The 17,959-nt window shown below is 43.9% G+C and overlaps 1 protein-coding gene across 4 annotated transcripts in view; it reads left to right on the top strand.

Moving 5' to 3' along the window:
- FHIT (fragile histidine triad diadenosine triphosphatase) overlaps positions 1-17,959 on the top strand; it is a 1,786,389-nt gene that overhangs the window by 1,435,884 nt on the left and 332,546 nt on the right. For all 4 annotated transcript variants that reach the window (XM_075550745.1, XM_075550742.1, XM_075550743.1 and 1 more), the window contains 2 exons: positions 12,033-12,178; positions 15,677-15,706. In XM_075550745.1, the coding sequence (XP_075406860.1) occupies positions 12,033-12,178; positions 15,677-15,706 (176 nt within the window). The remainder of the gene's footprint in view (positions 1-12,032; positions 12,179-15,676; positions 15,707-17,959) is intronic.

Consider the following 17,959-nt stretch of genomic DNA (forward strand, 5'->3'; position numbering starts at 1 on the left):
GATAGTTTTGGTAACTTTTTGCACATCTAATATAACATTTTACTTTAGCGCCTACATTATTTAGTGCCTGCATTACTATAGTGAATATAATTACTTATACGAAATGCCACCTATTTTGATTCAACGCTCTGAGACTATACTATTTAAAACAGATAAATCGAGTCTTCTATTTTTTATCAACATAGCTCTCACTCCACGCTGTAGTTTTTGCTGTTTGAGGCAGCATTACAAATAATTGAAACATTTGCAGGATGGTGAGTAGGTGTTGGAGCACATAATGAATGGTACAGGGTCAGAAATTCTGCAATGCAGGCTGGAATATCCCTCACTGATCATTCATCTCTGCACAGATCTGCAGTAGAGAGGAATACAGACATGTGTTCATTATTAATTCAGATGAATGACTAATTCTGGACGATTTGGTACTCCTTTTCTCCATATTCATATATACACATGCTAATCAGCCTCATCAGAATCAATGATATTTTGATGATTTGATTTATTTTAGTGACTTTCATATTTTGAAGCCCTAGACTAGATCAGATGTAGAAAAACAAATGAAGACAAGTCTGAACAACTCAGCGAATAATATTCTGCTGTCTTTTAAAATTCATTGTCTGATTCAGTGTGTTTTCATTTCTTTGAACTTATATTTAAATATTTCATATTTGTCATAGAAATGTCCCTTTTATGAGTTTTTTTCCCTAAATCATCAATTATTACCTTTGATGAGCCAGTCTTGAACTTATCAAATGTATTTTGGATAAGCACGTAGCAACTTAATGAAAAAGCCTTGCTGTGAGGTAGATTCTCACTTGTGCAGTACTTTGCTTTGTTCCTGACTCAGTCTGGTCACTGCTAGAGTGTTTGTGGTTTGTGATACAGTAGGGAGGAATGATACTTGAGGCTTCTATCACTGTGATTGGTGGTGACTTCTTAGAGCTCAGGATTGACAAGGACTTTGGGCCCCTAAGGTCTAGGAGAAAATTCAGTGTCTGATTATTGATGTCTGCCAGAGGCTTAGCATCAGAAATTGGTGGCCGAGATATATTTTTTTCCATCTCACTCATAATGGAAAGATCTTTGGTTTTAGTGTCAGGACAGACTTTAAATTTTTATTATGTCCCTAACTAACTGGACAGCTTTGGAAACATTAATTTATCTCACTTCAATGTTTTCACCTGATAAGGAAAGCATTGGAGAAGATAAAGTTCAAAACCAACCCAACTTAAAAACGTCCTGACAGATGCTCACTAGGATAGCTAGAAGAGCCTTGGCACCTTCTCAGTTTTCCAAAAGCCCCAGAATGTTTTCACAGTAACCCATGGTGGTAGACTGTGAGATACAGGTGTGATACTCCCATCCCCACAAGCCATTCCCTGCCTGTGCCTACACCTCTTTTCAATGTGTTCTTGCCAGGTGAGAAAGAGATAGAATTTACGTCTCTGTCTTGAATATAGACAGCTTTTGTGATTTGCTTTGATAAATAGAATGTTGAGGAACTGAAACTTAAGAGTTCTTGCAACTGCTGCATTTTAATCTAGATGAAAGAGCATGTAGGGTAATGGGATTCAGCTGGTCCCAGCCACCAATCTACCTACTAACTGTAAGCAATACAAAGGTAAAATCTGTAGGACAAACTCCAAGCAGAATCAGGAGAAGAGGATACTTCATTGCTGTCCTCCTTAGCCATTATGTTTGGGGGTAGCTTGTTAATGCAGCACTAGACAACTGAGATAGAAATTGGCAGCCAGTAAGTGTCGCTCTAGTGTCTCAAAGGCCTGGGATAGTCTCTGGTAATTGGTATGGAGACGACTTAGTTTTTCTCTATGCAGTCTTCAGAAGGCTCTCTAGAAAGCGTGGAGAGGCCTGTCTGGGTCGCTTCACAACATGCTGGTTTCAGGGTTCCAAGAAGATAAAAAGTGACTGTAGTTGATTGGATTGACTTGAGAGACAAATTCAGGGACACTCATAGAGCTTTATACCAAGAAGCAATTGTATGTCAAGAAAACATCTCAGCCCAGTCCAACTCAGGTCCATAAGTCTGGTACTAGTCCATAGGTCCCTCTTCAGACTCAAGCAGCCACCTGCAATGATGCAGAATGCAGGAAGATCACAGGCCGGTGGGTGCAAAGTCATGTGGATCCACAGGCATTGGCTCTGGCAGCAGTCAGGGTCCTCCAGCAGGAAGGTGAGGGCAGAGAGAGAGGGGAGGTTCCCAGTGCCCTCCTTATGGGAAAGTCAGACCCACAAGGAGTCACCATCAGGCTGTGAGCTGATTGGCAAGCTAAACTCCACCTCTACATTTTTATGTGTCTTTGAGTTGGCATGAAATTATGTAACTACCAGAGGAATGTTGTAAGCTCTCTGACGCCTACCCTTAAAAGTCACATCATGGCAAGTTAGCCTCATTTCAACAGCTCAGGGAAATAGACTCCAAATCTTTGTGTGAGAAAGGGAAAATCCATATTGTAAAGTAAACATGTGGGGTGCAAGGAAATTTAGTGGCCATATTTGCAAATAACTAACCACACCAACTTTAAGACATTCGACTAGGGGAAATATGCCATTCGACTTCTTCCTTTCATTGTGTGTGTTCTTAGTTGGCAGTGTGTCAGCAAGAGTTCAGTACAGGGCCTAGCATGGTGTCACAGCACATCAATGTGACAGCTGCTACTGTTGCCGAAACATCCTGAGTGTTTATGCCCCAAAAGACAGAGGAAGTCAGTTCTGAGCTGGTGATGAGCATAGAAAGGCAAAAAGAATGAATACGCGTTGCCAAGCTCTTGTTGAAATTCTATTATGAGAACGTCAATCACGTCCAACATTAGACCATCCAAGTGGGCAATGTACTCTCGTGTGTCGGACAACCTGCCCATTGACCTTGACTGTCCGTTTCAATCTTCTTTATAAGTTGGTCACAAGAAGAGAGCCAAAGCCACCTCGGAACAACCCAAGGTCAACAATGGCAAAGGGCCAAAGTGCCGTCTCTGCATCTCTCCTTACTTTTTCAGTTCAACCTCTGGTGTAAAATCAATAACCAAACTCACTGCCATTGAGTCAATTTTGACTCCCACCAGCCCTGTAGGGCAGGAGAGAACTGGCCCTGTGAGTTTCTGAGATGGTACCTCTTTACTGGAGTGGAAACCATTGTCTTTCTCCCTGCCTTTGCAGTTAGCAGCCCAATGTGAAACCACTGCCAAACCAGGGCCCCTTCTTTGGTGTAAGGTGGCTCCTTATTCTGCATCTCTTTACTGACGTGGCTGTTCGGGTGAGGATGTGTTCACGGCTCCTTGTGAGCAGCATTGAGGCCTTCTTCTACTGTGGGGTGGTACTTCTCAAGATCTTTATTGAAGGTTGTGTGTTTGTCTGGCCTTTAGAAGGCTTGCACAATTCCTTCAGTATTTCATGTTATCCTTGGTGCTTCATGGACTGAACTACTCTGGGAAAACTGGTCACATTTCAAATCAGAGGCTGGGTAGAGACTGAGTCAAGAAAGCTACCTATAGATAAGTTTCACAGCCATGGACTTTGGAGCCATACAAACTTGAGTTTAATATCATACTGGGTATCCTGCTTTGGACAAGTTTATTTTCTTTTCTATAAGCATGGTTTCTTCATCTATCAAATAGGAATTAGAACATCACTTTATGGGTTTGTTAGAAAGATGAAAGGTATGAGTATAGGAATGCCTCTCTTACTGTCCATGATGCATCCTGTGACATAGGATGTTATGTGATATGGGCATTGTGGGAACATCATATTAAAATCTTGAGGGACCCTGCTTCTGGATATCCTTGCCACTACATTGCTGGCTGCTGACAGAGACTTGAAGAATGGACAGCAGTAGCCGAGGAAGAGAATGCCAGATGAGAGGGTGTGATGGGTGTTGACCAAGAAGAAGCAAGTGGGGATGAAGCAGAGGACATTTTGCTCTGCTTACTGGTCCTCACTGCAAAGCCTGAGAGCCCACACGCAGAGCCATGACTTTTGCCTCAAATTCCTGTACCCTACCTGAAGTCTAACATAGTAAACGTTTATGTTTAGCTCTTTCAGACTATTAGGGGGAAATAAAATAGAAGCTGGGCTGCTTTCCCTTTAAGAAAATGAACTCTATGGAACCATGGAATGCCTGGTAGAATATTGCCCTGAGGGAGATGAAGATACTCCTACTTGTACCGAAAATCCTCTGTAGCACAGTAATCTGACCCTATTGTGCTTGGTTTAAGATAAAAAAGGTGTCCATCAGGATGGGGTCATTCTACCATCCTTATTCAATTTTGTATGATGATATGATGAGCAAATTATCCAGGAATCTAGATCCTGTGGAGAAGAATGTGGCACTGGGGTGGGAGGAAGGCTCATTCACAAACTGATTTGCAGATGACATGACCTTGCTTGCTTGAAGCTAAGAGGACTTGAAGCACTTACGAATGAAGAGAAAAAGACAATAGTCTTCAGTATGGATTATAAGTCAATGTAATGAAAACAAAAGTCCTCATACTTGACCAATAGACAGCATCAGTATAAATGGAAGGAAGAGTGAAGTTATCAAAGATTTCATTTTACTTAGATCCACAAGCAAGCCTAAGGGAAACAGCAGTCAAAAAAAATCACACCAGATAAATCTGCTGGATAAAATATTTTTAAAGTTTTTTTTAAATTAGGGGCTCATACAACTCTTATCACAATCCATACATATACATACTTCAGTTGTATAAAGCACATCTGTACATGCTTTTCCCTCATCATTTTCAAAGCATTTGCTCTCCACTTAAGCCCTTTGCATCAGGTCCTCTCTTTTCCCCCCTCCCTCCCCGCTCCCTCCTCCCTCATGAGCCCTTGAGAATTTATAAATTATTATTTTGTCATATCTTGCCCTATCTGGCATCTCCCTTCACCCCCTTTTCTGTTGTCCATCCCCCAGGGAGGAGGTCACATGTAGATCCTTGTAATCGGTTCCCCCTTTCCAACCCACTCACCCTCTACTCTCCCAGTATCTCCCCTCACACCCCTGGTCCTAAAGGTATCATCCACCCTGGAATCCCTGTGCCTCCAGCTCCTATCTGCACCAGTGTACATCTTCTGCTCTATCCAGACTTGCAAGGTAGAATTCGGATCATGGTAGTCGGGGGTGGGAGTGGGAGGGGGAGGAAGCATTTAGGAAGTGGAGAAAAGCTGTATTCTTCATCGGTGCTACGTCACACCCTGAGTTTTAAAGAGCAAAAGTGTCACTTTGAGACAAGGGTGCTCCTGATACCAACCAGAGTATTTTCAACCACTTCATGAGCATATGAAAGCAGGACAATTCATAAGGAAAACCAGATTAATAGAAGCCTTTGAATTATGGGGTTGGGGAAGATTATTGAAATACAACAGACTGTTAGAAGTATAGTCAGAATGTTCCTTAGAAGCGAGGATGCAGGGAAACAATAGAGAAGTCTGAGGGGCCAGCCACAATCCCAGCTACCCGGACAGCCCCACCTCCCCAAAGAAAAATTCACTTCTGAGGACAGCATGGAAGCACTGAAGCTACAGCTCAGGGAGAGGTGGGTTTCTATGAATCAGCATGGGCCCCGTGGCTGTGGGTTTGGTTTACTGTGTAACCTCAAAGCAATGACAACAACAAGCAAGACACTGTGTTTTTGTTCAAAAGAGGATGGTTGGACAGCTTTCCTTGAAGCTAGCTCTGAATTGCTAGGCTAGCTTCAAAGATAGATTTTAGTCCAAATTTGGAGTAATGGTTTCTGTGTTAGTCCAGCTTGACTAGAGAAACAATCCAGAGATATTCATATATGTGTGCAAGAGCACTTTATATCAAAGAGCAATTATGTACTGAGAAAACATCCCAGCCCATTTCATACCAAGTCCATCCATAAGTCCGACATTAGCCCATATGTCTGATACCAGTCCATACATTCCTCTTCAGGTCTTTCCAATTAAAATCTCATCTGTTTTAAGAAGACTATGAGAAGACTCCTTTTTGACCATAGGACCTAAATTGCCATACTTGCCTGCAGTAGATGGCATGGGTGGCCATATCTGACCGCCTCTAACTTCCATGTTGTCATGAGACAGGGCAGGCAGGTCTTCACCTTCCGTCCTCCATTGTCCTCTTCTGACACCAGCCGTTCCACCCCCAGCACCCTACCTCTAGGCTGGGATTTATCATTTGTTGCAATGGTCACACAGAACTCAGAGACAACACTCACAAAAACAAAGTTTATTAAGGGAGTGAAAATCAGGATCTGAAACAGGAAGGATACCGTCACTGGCCCACAGGCATGGAGTCTTGAATCATAATACATCACAAGGGACCATGAAAGGCCTTCTTAATTGATTTCTACAACTCATTCCTTCCTCTCCTTTTAAAAATTGTTTTTATTAAATGAGCCTCTCTCTACTGCAGCGGTTCTCAACCCTTTGGGGGTTGACCGACCCTTTCACAGGGGTCACTCAATTCATAACAGTAGCAAAATTATGGTTATGAAGTAGCAATGAAAATAATTTTATGTTTGGGGGGTCACCACAACATGAGGAACTGCATTAAAGGGTTGTGGCATTAGGAAGGTTAAGAATCACTGCTCTACTGGATTATAGGAAGAGACCAGGCCCCAATTTGATAACCCCTTTCATAGGATTTCATACATGATGAATCATAGGTAACATGTATTCAGTTTAGGTGAATTGATGTACTTCTTTGAAAGTTATCATGCATGTTTGCTAAGCAATCTCTTCAGAGGTTCTCCAACCAAACAGAACCCAGGAGAAGGCATGTCCTGAGGCCTGTTTACTGTGGGATTTGCCCATTAGCGAGGCCTGGGAGTCTCCAAATTAAATTATATCATATCCATGACTTTATCTAAAACATTTAGCATATAAATAGTGGCAGCAGGATTACAAGAACTGTCTGTTGTTCTTCAAAAGTAATTGATTTTCCTTGAGTTTCCTCTCTAGGAGTAACACATAGCCCACGATACCCACCATCTTTGGGTCAAAAGATGTTTTCTTTCAAGGCATATACACTTATTTTTCAGAAACACTTTTCTTACAAGACGCATTTGTGAAGAGCATGCTGTGGTGGTGTCCTTGTGTGTGCGCGCATCATGTGGTGGCTGTTTCCAATTAGAGGTGGCAGACCCTTTAGCTTCACTGAGACAGGATGGACATGATTTCCCTATGGTGTCAACACATAGCACATTTTCTGTTCCTTTGGTTTTGCTTATTTGTTGTTATTTTCTCTGTGTGATTATTCCTTAAAGCATCAGAAGGGCTACAAGGGTCATTGACTTAGGTGGTTCAGACAATTTTTTTAGACAGTAAAGAATGTTGAAGATACACTAATGGTCTTTGTCTAATACGGTCTTGTAAAGTAACATTAGAGTGTTTGACTTTGGAAAAGGAAGCCTGGTCTCTAATGTCTCCGAAACCCTTCCACCTAATGTACTTCTTCTAAACCATGTGAATACACACCCATAGGTCCTAATTGTGTAGAGATAACTAAAAGCTAAGTGAATATTGACTCTACTTTGGCAAGATTATAAAATTCACATCTACCTGATATGAAGCATTGGTTTATCATTTAATCACACATTCTAGCAATACTTATTAGGTGTCTGGGTTTATAGAAACAGCTGTAAATGAGACATTCTTTGTTCTGTGAAGCCTTTGTTTTCATTGGGGTAAGTAGTAATTGAGTGAGAGAACTACTAGATGGGGACCAAGTGCCATAAGGAGAATTAATATAGGGTGAGGGAAGTGGGTGACAGTTTGAATTCTCTCTTACAGGGTATTTCTTTAAAAAATCATTCTATTGTGGACTCATACAACTCTTATCATAATCCATACATACATCATTGTGTCAAGAACATTTGTACATTCAGTGCCCTCATCATTCCCAAAACATTCGCTCTCCACTTAAGCCCTTGGCATCAGCTCCTCGTTTTTCCCCTTCTCTTCCATTTTGCTCCTTCCTCATGAACCCTTGGTAATTTATAGAAGTTATAAATGTATAAATTATCATTTTGTCATATATTACACTGTCCCACTTCATCCACTTTTCTGTTATCTGTCCCCCATGGAGGGGATTATATGTAGATCCCTATAATTTCCACCCCACCCTTCCTCCACCCTCCAGGTATTGCCACTCTCACCACTGGTCCTGAAGGGATCATCTTCCTGGATTCCAGTTGCTATCTGTACCAGTGTGCATGTTCTGGTCTAGCCAGATTTGTAAAGTAGACTTGGGATCATGATAGTTGGGGGGGGGGGGGGAGGAAGCATTTAGGAACTAGAGGAAAGTCGTATGTTTCATCGCTTCCACACTGCACTCCAACTGGCCCATCTCCTGCCCGCGACCTTTCCGTAAGGGGATGTCCAGTTGCCTACAGATGGACTTTGGGTCCTCACTCTGCACTTCCCCTCATTCACAATGATATGTTTTTTTTTCTTCTTTTAATGCCTGATACCTGATCCCTTCGACACTTCGTGATCACACAGGCTGGTGTGCGTCTTCCATGTGGGCTTTGTTGCTTCTGAGCTAAATGGCCGCTTGTTTACCTTCAAGCCTTTAAGACCCCAGACGCTATATCTTTCGATAGCCGGCACCATCAGGTTTCTTCACCACATTTGCTTATACACCCATTTGTCTTCAGCAATCATATCAGGGAGGTCATCACACAATGGTATGATTTTTTGTTCTTTGATACCTGATAACTGATCCCTTCAGCACCTTGTGATCACACAGGCTGGTGTGCTTCTTCTATTTGGGCTTTGTTGCTTCTGAGCTAGATGGCCGCTTATTTACCTTCAAGACTTTAAGACCCTAGATGCTATATATTTTTATAGCTGGGCACCATCAGCTTTCTACACCACATTTGCTTATGCACCTGCTCTTTCTTCAGCGATTGTGTCTGGAAGGTGAGCATAATGCCATTGAGTGCATTCTGACTCAGTGATCCTGTAGGGCATAGTGGGTTGCCCCATAGGGTTTCCTAAGCTATGATCTTCATAAGCGCATCTCCAGGTCTGTCCTCCCTCAGAGTCATTGGTCGGTTCAAACTGTGACATTTCCCAGTTAGCAGCCAAATGTGTCACCTTCAAACCAGTGGCATCAGAATTAGAATCTGAATGACAAGAACAATCCAGCTTGTGAATGTCACAGGGCATTGAATTCTCAGCAGAGCATGCATACAGGACAAATGCTCCAAAGCTTGGAAGGAAATGAGTGGGTTGGAGGAACAAGATAAGGAGCATGGGGCAGGTATGTGGTGGTGAGAGGTGTGCGGAGCGAGAAAAGGTGCAAGAAGTAGGCAGTGTACAGGATGAGACTAGTAGTGAGCTAAGGCACATGCTCTTTCTCGCCCTGGTTCTAAAGAAACTAAGGGAATATGGGTAATGGTGGACTTCGAGATCCACTCAGGGCCTAGACCTACGCAGGGTGAGTGTTGCACAGCCAGTCTGCTTCTGGACAGCTTGGGTCCAGAACGTTGTCATGCCTGCTGGACTCCATGGAGCTTACTGCTCATCGCTGGTGCCTGAACACACCAGGCAGGCACCCATAAAAGCTCTTTGTGTCTTACCTTGTTACCTTTTGTTCAGCAGTCTGCCCTTGTGTGTTATAAACAGGAGAGATAACATCATAACAAAGGGTTGTGTGGTGACAGATGCAAGATGACAATGTTGCTCACATAGACGGGTGAAAAATAGTCACCTAATATACACCAACCTGGGGATGCAGTTAGCCAATTTAGCTGCTTCCTGGCATGTTTTGTTACTATCACAAATGCTCAGTGCGAGTTGTCTCTGAATGAAAAAGCCTGGTGATCTACTTTAAAAAACCAACCGTTGAAAACCCCCACGGAGCCCGCTCTTGCTCTGACCCCCAGGGGCCTGCCAAGAGCAAGATCTCACTCCATAGGAACCTGTTCGGCTATAATAACAAATAGATGTATAACTTTTGAAGTCGGTGTTCAAAGGGCTGAGTGTTTGACAGATCCTGCACGTCTGATTCAACCCCATCAACATGTGAACTCATGAAACCCTGGGTCAAGTGACTTGTTGGCATAAGACACGCAATCTGAAAGTTCTCTTTTTCTGTGGCCTTGGGGGACAATATGAGATGTGGTTGAAAATGGCCAGATGATGTTTGATACAGAGATCGAAGGGTTCATTCCACCTTTTTCACAGTAAGCAATTGTTTAAATAGAATGCCATTTCTTCCGTACCTGGTTGTTGTGGTGTGTAGACATAGCCTCAAACAGCAATTATGGAGCTGGGTGGAAGCTTGCAAGGTTGTCATCTTGCTCTGACTTGGTGAAGGCAGGGCCTAAGGGCGGCCATAAATTAACAGCAGGAGGAGGAAGGTACAGAACGGGTCCCTCTTCACAAAGAAAAAGCAACTCAGTGGGCGTGGAGGCTGGCAAGCTGCTAAAAGGAAATGAAAGGGAATGCCTCATTTCTAAACAGTTCATGGACCCATGATAATAAAGCAGCCTTGCCCAGGAAGGATAATTATCTTTTTAAGTATCAGATGCCCTATGGGTGAAGGCCTCCCTTCTCCTTTCTTGAAAAATGAACTCAGATTAAATAAATGCCCCCCTTTCCTAGTTTACTGTTCAGATGTGTTCCCTGATTATGAGCAAAATTAATCAGTCTCCTCTTTCTGTTTCTCCCCACTTGCTTATGGAAATTGGACCCGCCCAACTGAGCTGCCTGCAATTCCCTTTGGGCCCTGAGTCCCACTGAGCCTGTGATGGCCTTGAGTGCTTGGTGTTCTGGAGACAAGGATAGCTGCAGCCTGGTGTCATTGTGCCCAGAGCTGCTTAACTTCAGGCAGAAGCATGTTCTTGTAAAACAACCAGGAAAGGGCGGGGGGGGGGGGAGGGGGGCGGGGGGGGGGGGGGAAGAAACAACCACCACAGAAAGCAGCAGTGTTTTGTGGTCTTTTTTCACTTGCTCGTACCTGAAAGCCAAATAGATTTGTGTGTGTGTGTGTGTGTGTGTGTGTGTGTGTGTGTGTGTGTGTGTGTGAATAATTCAAATACAAAAACAAGCTGCAATGTTCCTGAAGCTATTACAGTGTTGTTAATTTTCCACCTATAACTAATCAAATTCAACATCCTGTTTCTATTGATTTTGTTTGCTCGGGTCAATAAGGTAAATATGTTCCTGCTTCATTGAGAGAATGTACTAAGCTGGTTCATTTGTAGAAGCCTTTGCTTCAATTTGATGGCCTCCCTTCAGATGCGTTCTTGGTCCCTTCATAAGCAGTCAGAAATTGTCATCAATTGCTTGGTCACATTGCACATCTCCTGGTGATAGATGAGGTTCATGGTACAGTTTTTGAATGACTACAATTACCAAAAAAATAGAATATGTATTATTGCATTTTTATGACCTATTTCTCTAAAATTCCACAACCAAATCCACTGATATTGAGTTGATGACCTTATAGGGCCTGGTGGCCCGACAGCCCCGGGGTTTCTGGGATTCTAACTCTTGACAGGAGTAGCAAGCAGCTGGTTGTTTCAAACTGCTAACCTCGTGGTTCTCAGCCCAACGCATAACCACTGTGCTACCAAGACTCCTCCTTTCTTTAGCAGGATATGAAAGTATAATTCTGAAATCAATCAGCTTCTTCCATTATCCCTCCTCGCTTTTTCCTGTGGGGAGTGGACAGGGCGTTAGCATAAGGTCAGGGGATAATGGTCCAGAATAGATCATGCCTCTTGGCAGAATAAGCTCAGCAGATCTTTAGTTTCTGATTCTAATGTCAGTTTCTCTTTAAAGAAAGAAAAAACAGAAAAAAATATTATTCAGCATAGCAAAGCGTCCCCTCCAAAATATAATTAACCATGTTAAGTACCTCTCTTTGACCTTGTTGGAACTCAGTGCTTGGTAAACATTTGTTTCTGTTTTGCTCAGTCTTTGGGAGTTCAGGGCAAAGGGAGTTGATACTGTGGGTAGAAACTGGTCATTAAGAATGATGACCGAAGCAAGCAGTGTGTGTGCCTTAACCGACCTCACTACAGATGTCCTGGTGTGTCCACTGCGGCCAGTGGAGCGCTTCCGAGACCTGCATCCTGATGAAGTGGCTGATTTGTTTCAGGCCACCCAGCGCGTGGGGAAGGTGGTGGAGCAGCATTTCCAGGGGACCTCTCTCACCTTTTCCATGCAGGTGAGTGTGCAGACTGCTCCACACTGAGGTTTCTTCCTTTCCGACCCCAGCATCGGGTCCTCTGCCCCCCTTGACTTGCCATTTCCCTTTGAGAGTAGCTGTGACCGTTCTCATCTGATATAAGAGCAGCAAACTATGTTCCTGAACCAGGGCAGCCCTGGATCCATCCCCTGGGCTCAGATGGCCTGAGGCAATGCTGCGCCATTGTCTTCAGGTCAGGTGGGAATAGTGGACTTGCGACTCGGTGGTGATTAGACATTCTACATTTTTTGCTGGACCTGGGGCTCATCATGTCCTGTCCTTTCCATGATAAACGTGTTGTGAGCACTGGGCAGGTCAAACTATCCTCAATTCCAAGGCAGCAGGGATATGAACAAGGAGGTGAGCCTTGCCCGCAGGAGACTTACCTGTTCTCCTTGGATGCAAGCCTCAGTGATGGATCGTGGATTTGCAGGTAGGAACTGGGTTGATTGATTGGCTGTGGCCAGCTCCCCTGTGAGGAAAGGAGACCATTACTAGAGTTTTTGAGACAAAGCTTTAGCAAGCACATACCAGGGTGGAAGGAGCAGACCCTAGTGGGTCATCAGCTGTGGGCATTGAGGATATGAGTCAAAAAATACTAGGAGCCCCTGCAGAGCCACTATGGAAAGAGCTGGCCTATCAAGTCACCATTTGGTCGGAGGAAGAAAAGTCCTTTGTGACCCAGATATTTTATGAGTCTGTGATAACCCTTTGGAAAGAAATGAGTTGTCCTATAATGTGAAACTTAGTTCTTGGCATGAAATGCTGACCTGTCTTCCTTTATCCCCATCAGCGTTTCACCATAGACCTCCAAAGAAGCCAGATAAAGCAAGCCAATGAATAGAAAGTTTGACTAAAAGTGCCCATCTGAGGCTCAAAAAACAAGGATGACAACAGGGAGAAGGGAGGGATGGGGCGAGGGAAGGACATTAAATAGATATGTATATGTATATATGTATATGTATATATGTATATGTATTACATGTATATGTATATATGTGTGTATATCAGCAGTTCTCAACCTGTGGGTCACAACCCATTTGGGGGGTCAAATGACCCTTTCACAGGGGTTGCCTGATTCATAACAGTAGCAAAATGAAAATTATGAATTAGCAACAAAAATAATTTTATGGTTGGGGGGTCCCCACAACATGAGGAACTGTATTAATGGGTTGCAGCATTAGGAAGGTTGAGAACCACTGATGTATATATATGGAGGGTTTAATAGGATATTGTTATTAACCTTATTTCTTGAGATGGACCAAGTAAATATAGAGCATTTCTTTAAAAACAAAACAAAAAATCTGCAAATTCCTTATCCTTTAAACCTAAATAGTGGGTTGAGAGGCTTGGGGAAAAAAGAGGAGGAAAAGTAAAATTGAAATGAACTTGGAATCTTTGATGACAAACAAGTTCATCTCAAAAAAGTGGGGAAATGTCTCAAAATATATTTTGTTTTTGGCTGGTATCTCGGTGTTGAGAGAATTTATATATCAAACCATCAAATGCCATCTGTGTGTACATTTATGTGCCTGTAAGGGAGAGAGAGGGGCCATTGAATCACCTGTAGGCAGATCATTTTGCTTAGGTTGAGTTTATCAAGTGGCAACCCATGTATTGCGAGAGACTGATATCAAGTAGGTTAAGACATCTGTCAGTGTTTAATGAAATAAAGAAGAAAACATCATGTTTGCAGGAGATGGCCCCTGCTTTTAACTAACATGACCCACTAGATAGCAGGTGAAGTGTATGAATGTAAGGACGAGGCTGTGAAGTGCCTCTAGGGAGTGCTTTCATACACACGATGCACCTCGTTTGTACGGTTCTATTTTTTAGGATGAGTCACACCCAGGAATGGATTCATTGCACTATCATGTGTGCACTGCCACCCGTTTCCCCGCCCCCCCCCCCCCCGCTGCAGAGGGTTGTTAAACCTGTGACCTTTTACACGTAGATGCCCAGACCTGTCTTCCACTGAGTGTGTTCCAAGGACCACCCTTTTGCCTGGTAGTTGAGGGCTTACCCATCTGAAGTACCCAGGGACTCCTCTGTCACATGCGCAGACACCTCTGTTAGTGTAAATACAGGAAGTCAAAGTTTTACGAAACAATCCTATGTGCACTGCGATAGATTTCAGTCGTTAGTCGACATATCCTCATTTGTTTTGAGTGCAAGTCACACGTCATTAAGTTGACTTCATGGCCCATCAATGGGTTTTGTTTTAAACCCACTGAACGTCCACCATTCAACTTCATCCTCACCACTGCAGGGCAGGAATTCTCACCCCATTAGTCAGGCGGTGATGCTGAGGGTCAGAAAGGTAGAGAGAGTCGTCCCAAGTTGCCAAGAGCTTTACTCCACTGGGGCACATCTGTTAGATGCATAGCCTGGTCTACTGCACCCCAAACCAGCTAAGCAAAATTCTTTGGCTTTGGGTGTTTGTGGTCGCTGGAAGAGTTTGTTCATTTTCAATAAAGAAACCAGTTTTGGGGGGCTTCAGAAGATGGAGAGAGGGAACCCAGGTGGGGAGAATGCTACAGAGGAATGCTCCCAGGTCTCTTCTTGAAGGTCAGAAATGCCAGAGAATGCTCCTACCCACCACACACACACACACACACACACACCACACACACACACACCACACACCACACACACAACACACACACACACCACACACACCACACACACACCACACACACACACACACACCACACACACACCATACCACACACACACCATATCACACACACCATACACACACACCACACATACACCACACACACACAACACACACACCACACACACACCACACACACACGCACCACACACACACACACACCACACACACACACCACACACACACCACACACACACACACCACACACACACACACCACACACACACACACCACACACACACACACCACACACACACACACACCACACACACACACACCACACACACACACCACACACACACACACCACACACACACACACACACACACCGCCCCATCAGCTCTCTTCCCATATGCTGCTCACTGTGCTTGCTTCCTGGATGATGTTCACAGCCGACTTCCCGAGAAGAGGCTCAATGGTGATGAGACATTAATTAAACTATGCCTGACTTAAAGATAACCAAAAGGTGTGATACTTCACCTCCCCGAACGTTGCCAGTCTTCCTTTTAATGCAATTAAATCCCCAGCCAAGAGCAACGAGCATGAGACTTAGCAAGGGATACGGCTCACTGGGTAATTTATATCATTTTTATACATAACTTCTCACTTACAGGCAGAAATGGAGAAGTGTCTGTTCCCACACATTTGGAGCGAATGGTCCCCACGAGAATACTATAAATTAACACACAATGAAATTGGATCTAAATTATTAATGGGCGATATTTCTGAATAAGCAGGAACTACCATCTCTGTCCTAACCTCGTTTTTGTTTTTGTTTTTTCATTTTCCCCTGCTTCTAGGATGGCCCTGAAGCTGGACAGACTGTGAAGGTGAGTGCTTATTATATGCATACAAATTAATAAGGGACAATTATGAGAACTAATAAAAATCAAATGGCAGCTTCCTTATGTCACTTCCGAGGTCAGGCAGACCCTCGGTGCTCCAGTCATCAATCCTGACATTATAAACTGTGCCAAACAGTATGTCTGTCACCCCCTTCGTTTACAAGACATGTATTTTTTGTAGTAAACTTATCATTGGGCAAGTGCTAGACAGAAACAGAACAGGGCGCCCCAAAGCAGACGCTGAAGTCAAGGGGTTCCTGGGCAGCTGTGCCTGAGACACAGCACGTGTGCTTTCAATGGCCTTGCAGGTGACATGGCCCACCCAGGGTGTCTCTGAGGCGCCTTCTCCTTTCCACGGTCTGGTCTTGCCGCTTCCTTTCTGGTGGGAGTCTCCCAGGCTCCTCTCTTGACTTCAGCTCCCCTGCCTTTCTCGGATCTCCTCCCTGTCACTCCCGCACCTACTCTGTCCCTCCTTATGTACTTAATACCAAAGTTCAAACCTAATGGAGTCAGCGGAGCTCAAAAAATGTGTTTTTAAGTGTGCTGGGAGAGGAGAGGAGGATTTATTAGGGCAGTCTCTGCTTCCGTGGTTAAAAAAAAAAGAATCAAAACCTGGCTGAGCCTGAAGCTGGGTTTCAGCCCCTTTCAGACAAATGCAAATTCCTGGGCAATTGGGTCCTAAGCATTGAGTCATTGCAAAAGCCAAGTTTCCTTGTGGTGCTAGGAATCAAAAGTACGTCCCGCTGGGGTGCTAATATGATACTTGGGGGATCCTGTTTTACGGCTCTGAGTAAGGTAAAAGGTTGGCACCGAACAATGTTAAATCATCTTTGTTTTCTCCTCATCTAAGTGTGATTTGACTTTAATGTTGAATAAAGCCAAGACAGAAACTTTAAAAATTGGTCCTCTTGGTTGAGCCTTTTTGAGGAGTTGATGTCCTATAAAGACAAATGGGGCCCACCGAATCCTGCTAAGTGAACAGGGCAGGACTCGCCATGTGGGGATGTGAGCAGAGGGAAACTGGACTTGCTGAGCATTCAGGCAGGACAAAGTGATGTGAGGAGGAGAAGTTCCTTTGGGAAGTTCATTGCCTTTTGAAATACAAAGCAACTGGGCCTGCACTTGATTGCCCAGGGTGGTTCTTTGCCCTGTAGTTTTGTTTTGTCAGCATAATCGGGAAGTGTATGTTTCACCAGCAGGAGGTTGGCTGCATAGTGCAATAGCTACAGGGTGGACTTCCCTTCTCCCCCGCTGAAAGTGATGCCGTAGAAGCCGAGCAAAGTGAGAATGAGTGAGGGTAATATTCTCACATGAAAGATACCTAAAATTGATAGGAGTCCATAGATTACATGATCTACGGATTTTGTTTTAGAATTCTGAATAGAGCACAGCCATGAGTCAGAATCGACTCAATGGCAACTGACAGCAGCAGCAGCAACAAAGAGAGGGGTAAGAACATCTGTTATAAAGACTGGCATTGGACTCGTGTGATGGACTTCAATGCGTATCTAAAATCATCCAATGCCTTGAGACAGGGCGTGGAGTTCTGTCTACCTGGAGCGAGGGGAGAAGGTGGAGGAGAGTAATTACTCCGGGGTGGAGTTTGTCGCCAAGGGGATGAAGGGTTCTGGACTCAGATCATGGCAATGACTGCGTGCCTTGGTGGACATACTAAAATCCATGGCATTGTTTACGCTAACATGGAAGCTTTGTTGTACGCGCATTATATCTCAAGAGAAAGCAATAAAACAAACAAGCAGGCATGTTGTGTAGCGGGACTAGAGACCACAGCTGTAAATGCTTTGACTCTCATCGTGAACTTTTTGATGCTGCGCGTATCTGGCCAACACTGCGAACATGTGTAGGCTGCTAACCATAAGGTCAGCGATTCGAAGCCACAGCTGCTGCTGTGTTGGACAAGGATTCTGCTTTCTACTCCTGGAAAGATTTACGGTCTTTACGGGAGCAGTTCCTCTCTGTCCTGTAGGGTCTCCATGAGTCCGAATTGACTGGAAGCAGTGAAACTGAGCTAAGTTTGATCATGAAGATGACAAATTAATTTTTCAGATATATTTGGAACCCAATGGATTTGAGCTGCTAAATGATTATTATTGTCACCACTGTTGTTATTTAGCTCAAGTCATTTTTTACTACCGATTTTTCATTCTGAATCATCAGGGCTGTTTAAATCCTTTGTGTAATCTAAGGGCTCAAAGGAAACCATACATACTGACCCTC

The sequence above is a fragment of the Tenrec ecaudatus genome, chromosome 5 (genome assembly GCF_050624435.1).
Source record: "Tenrec ecaudatus isolate mTenEca1 chromosome 5, mTenEca1.hap1, whole genome shotgun sequence".
NCBI classification, from domain to species: domain Eukaryota; kingdom Metazoa; phylum Chordata; class Mammalia; order Afrosoricida; family Tenrecidae; genus Tenrec; species Tenrec ecaudatus.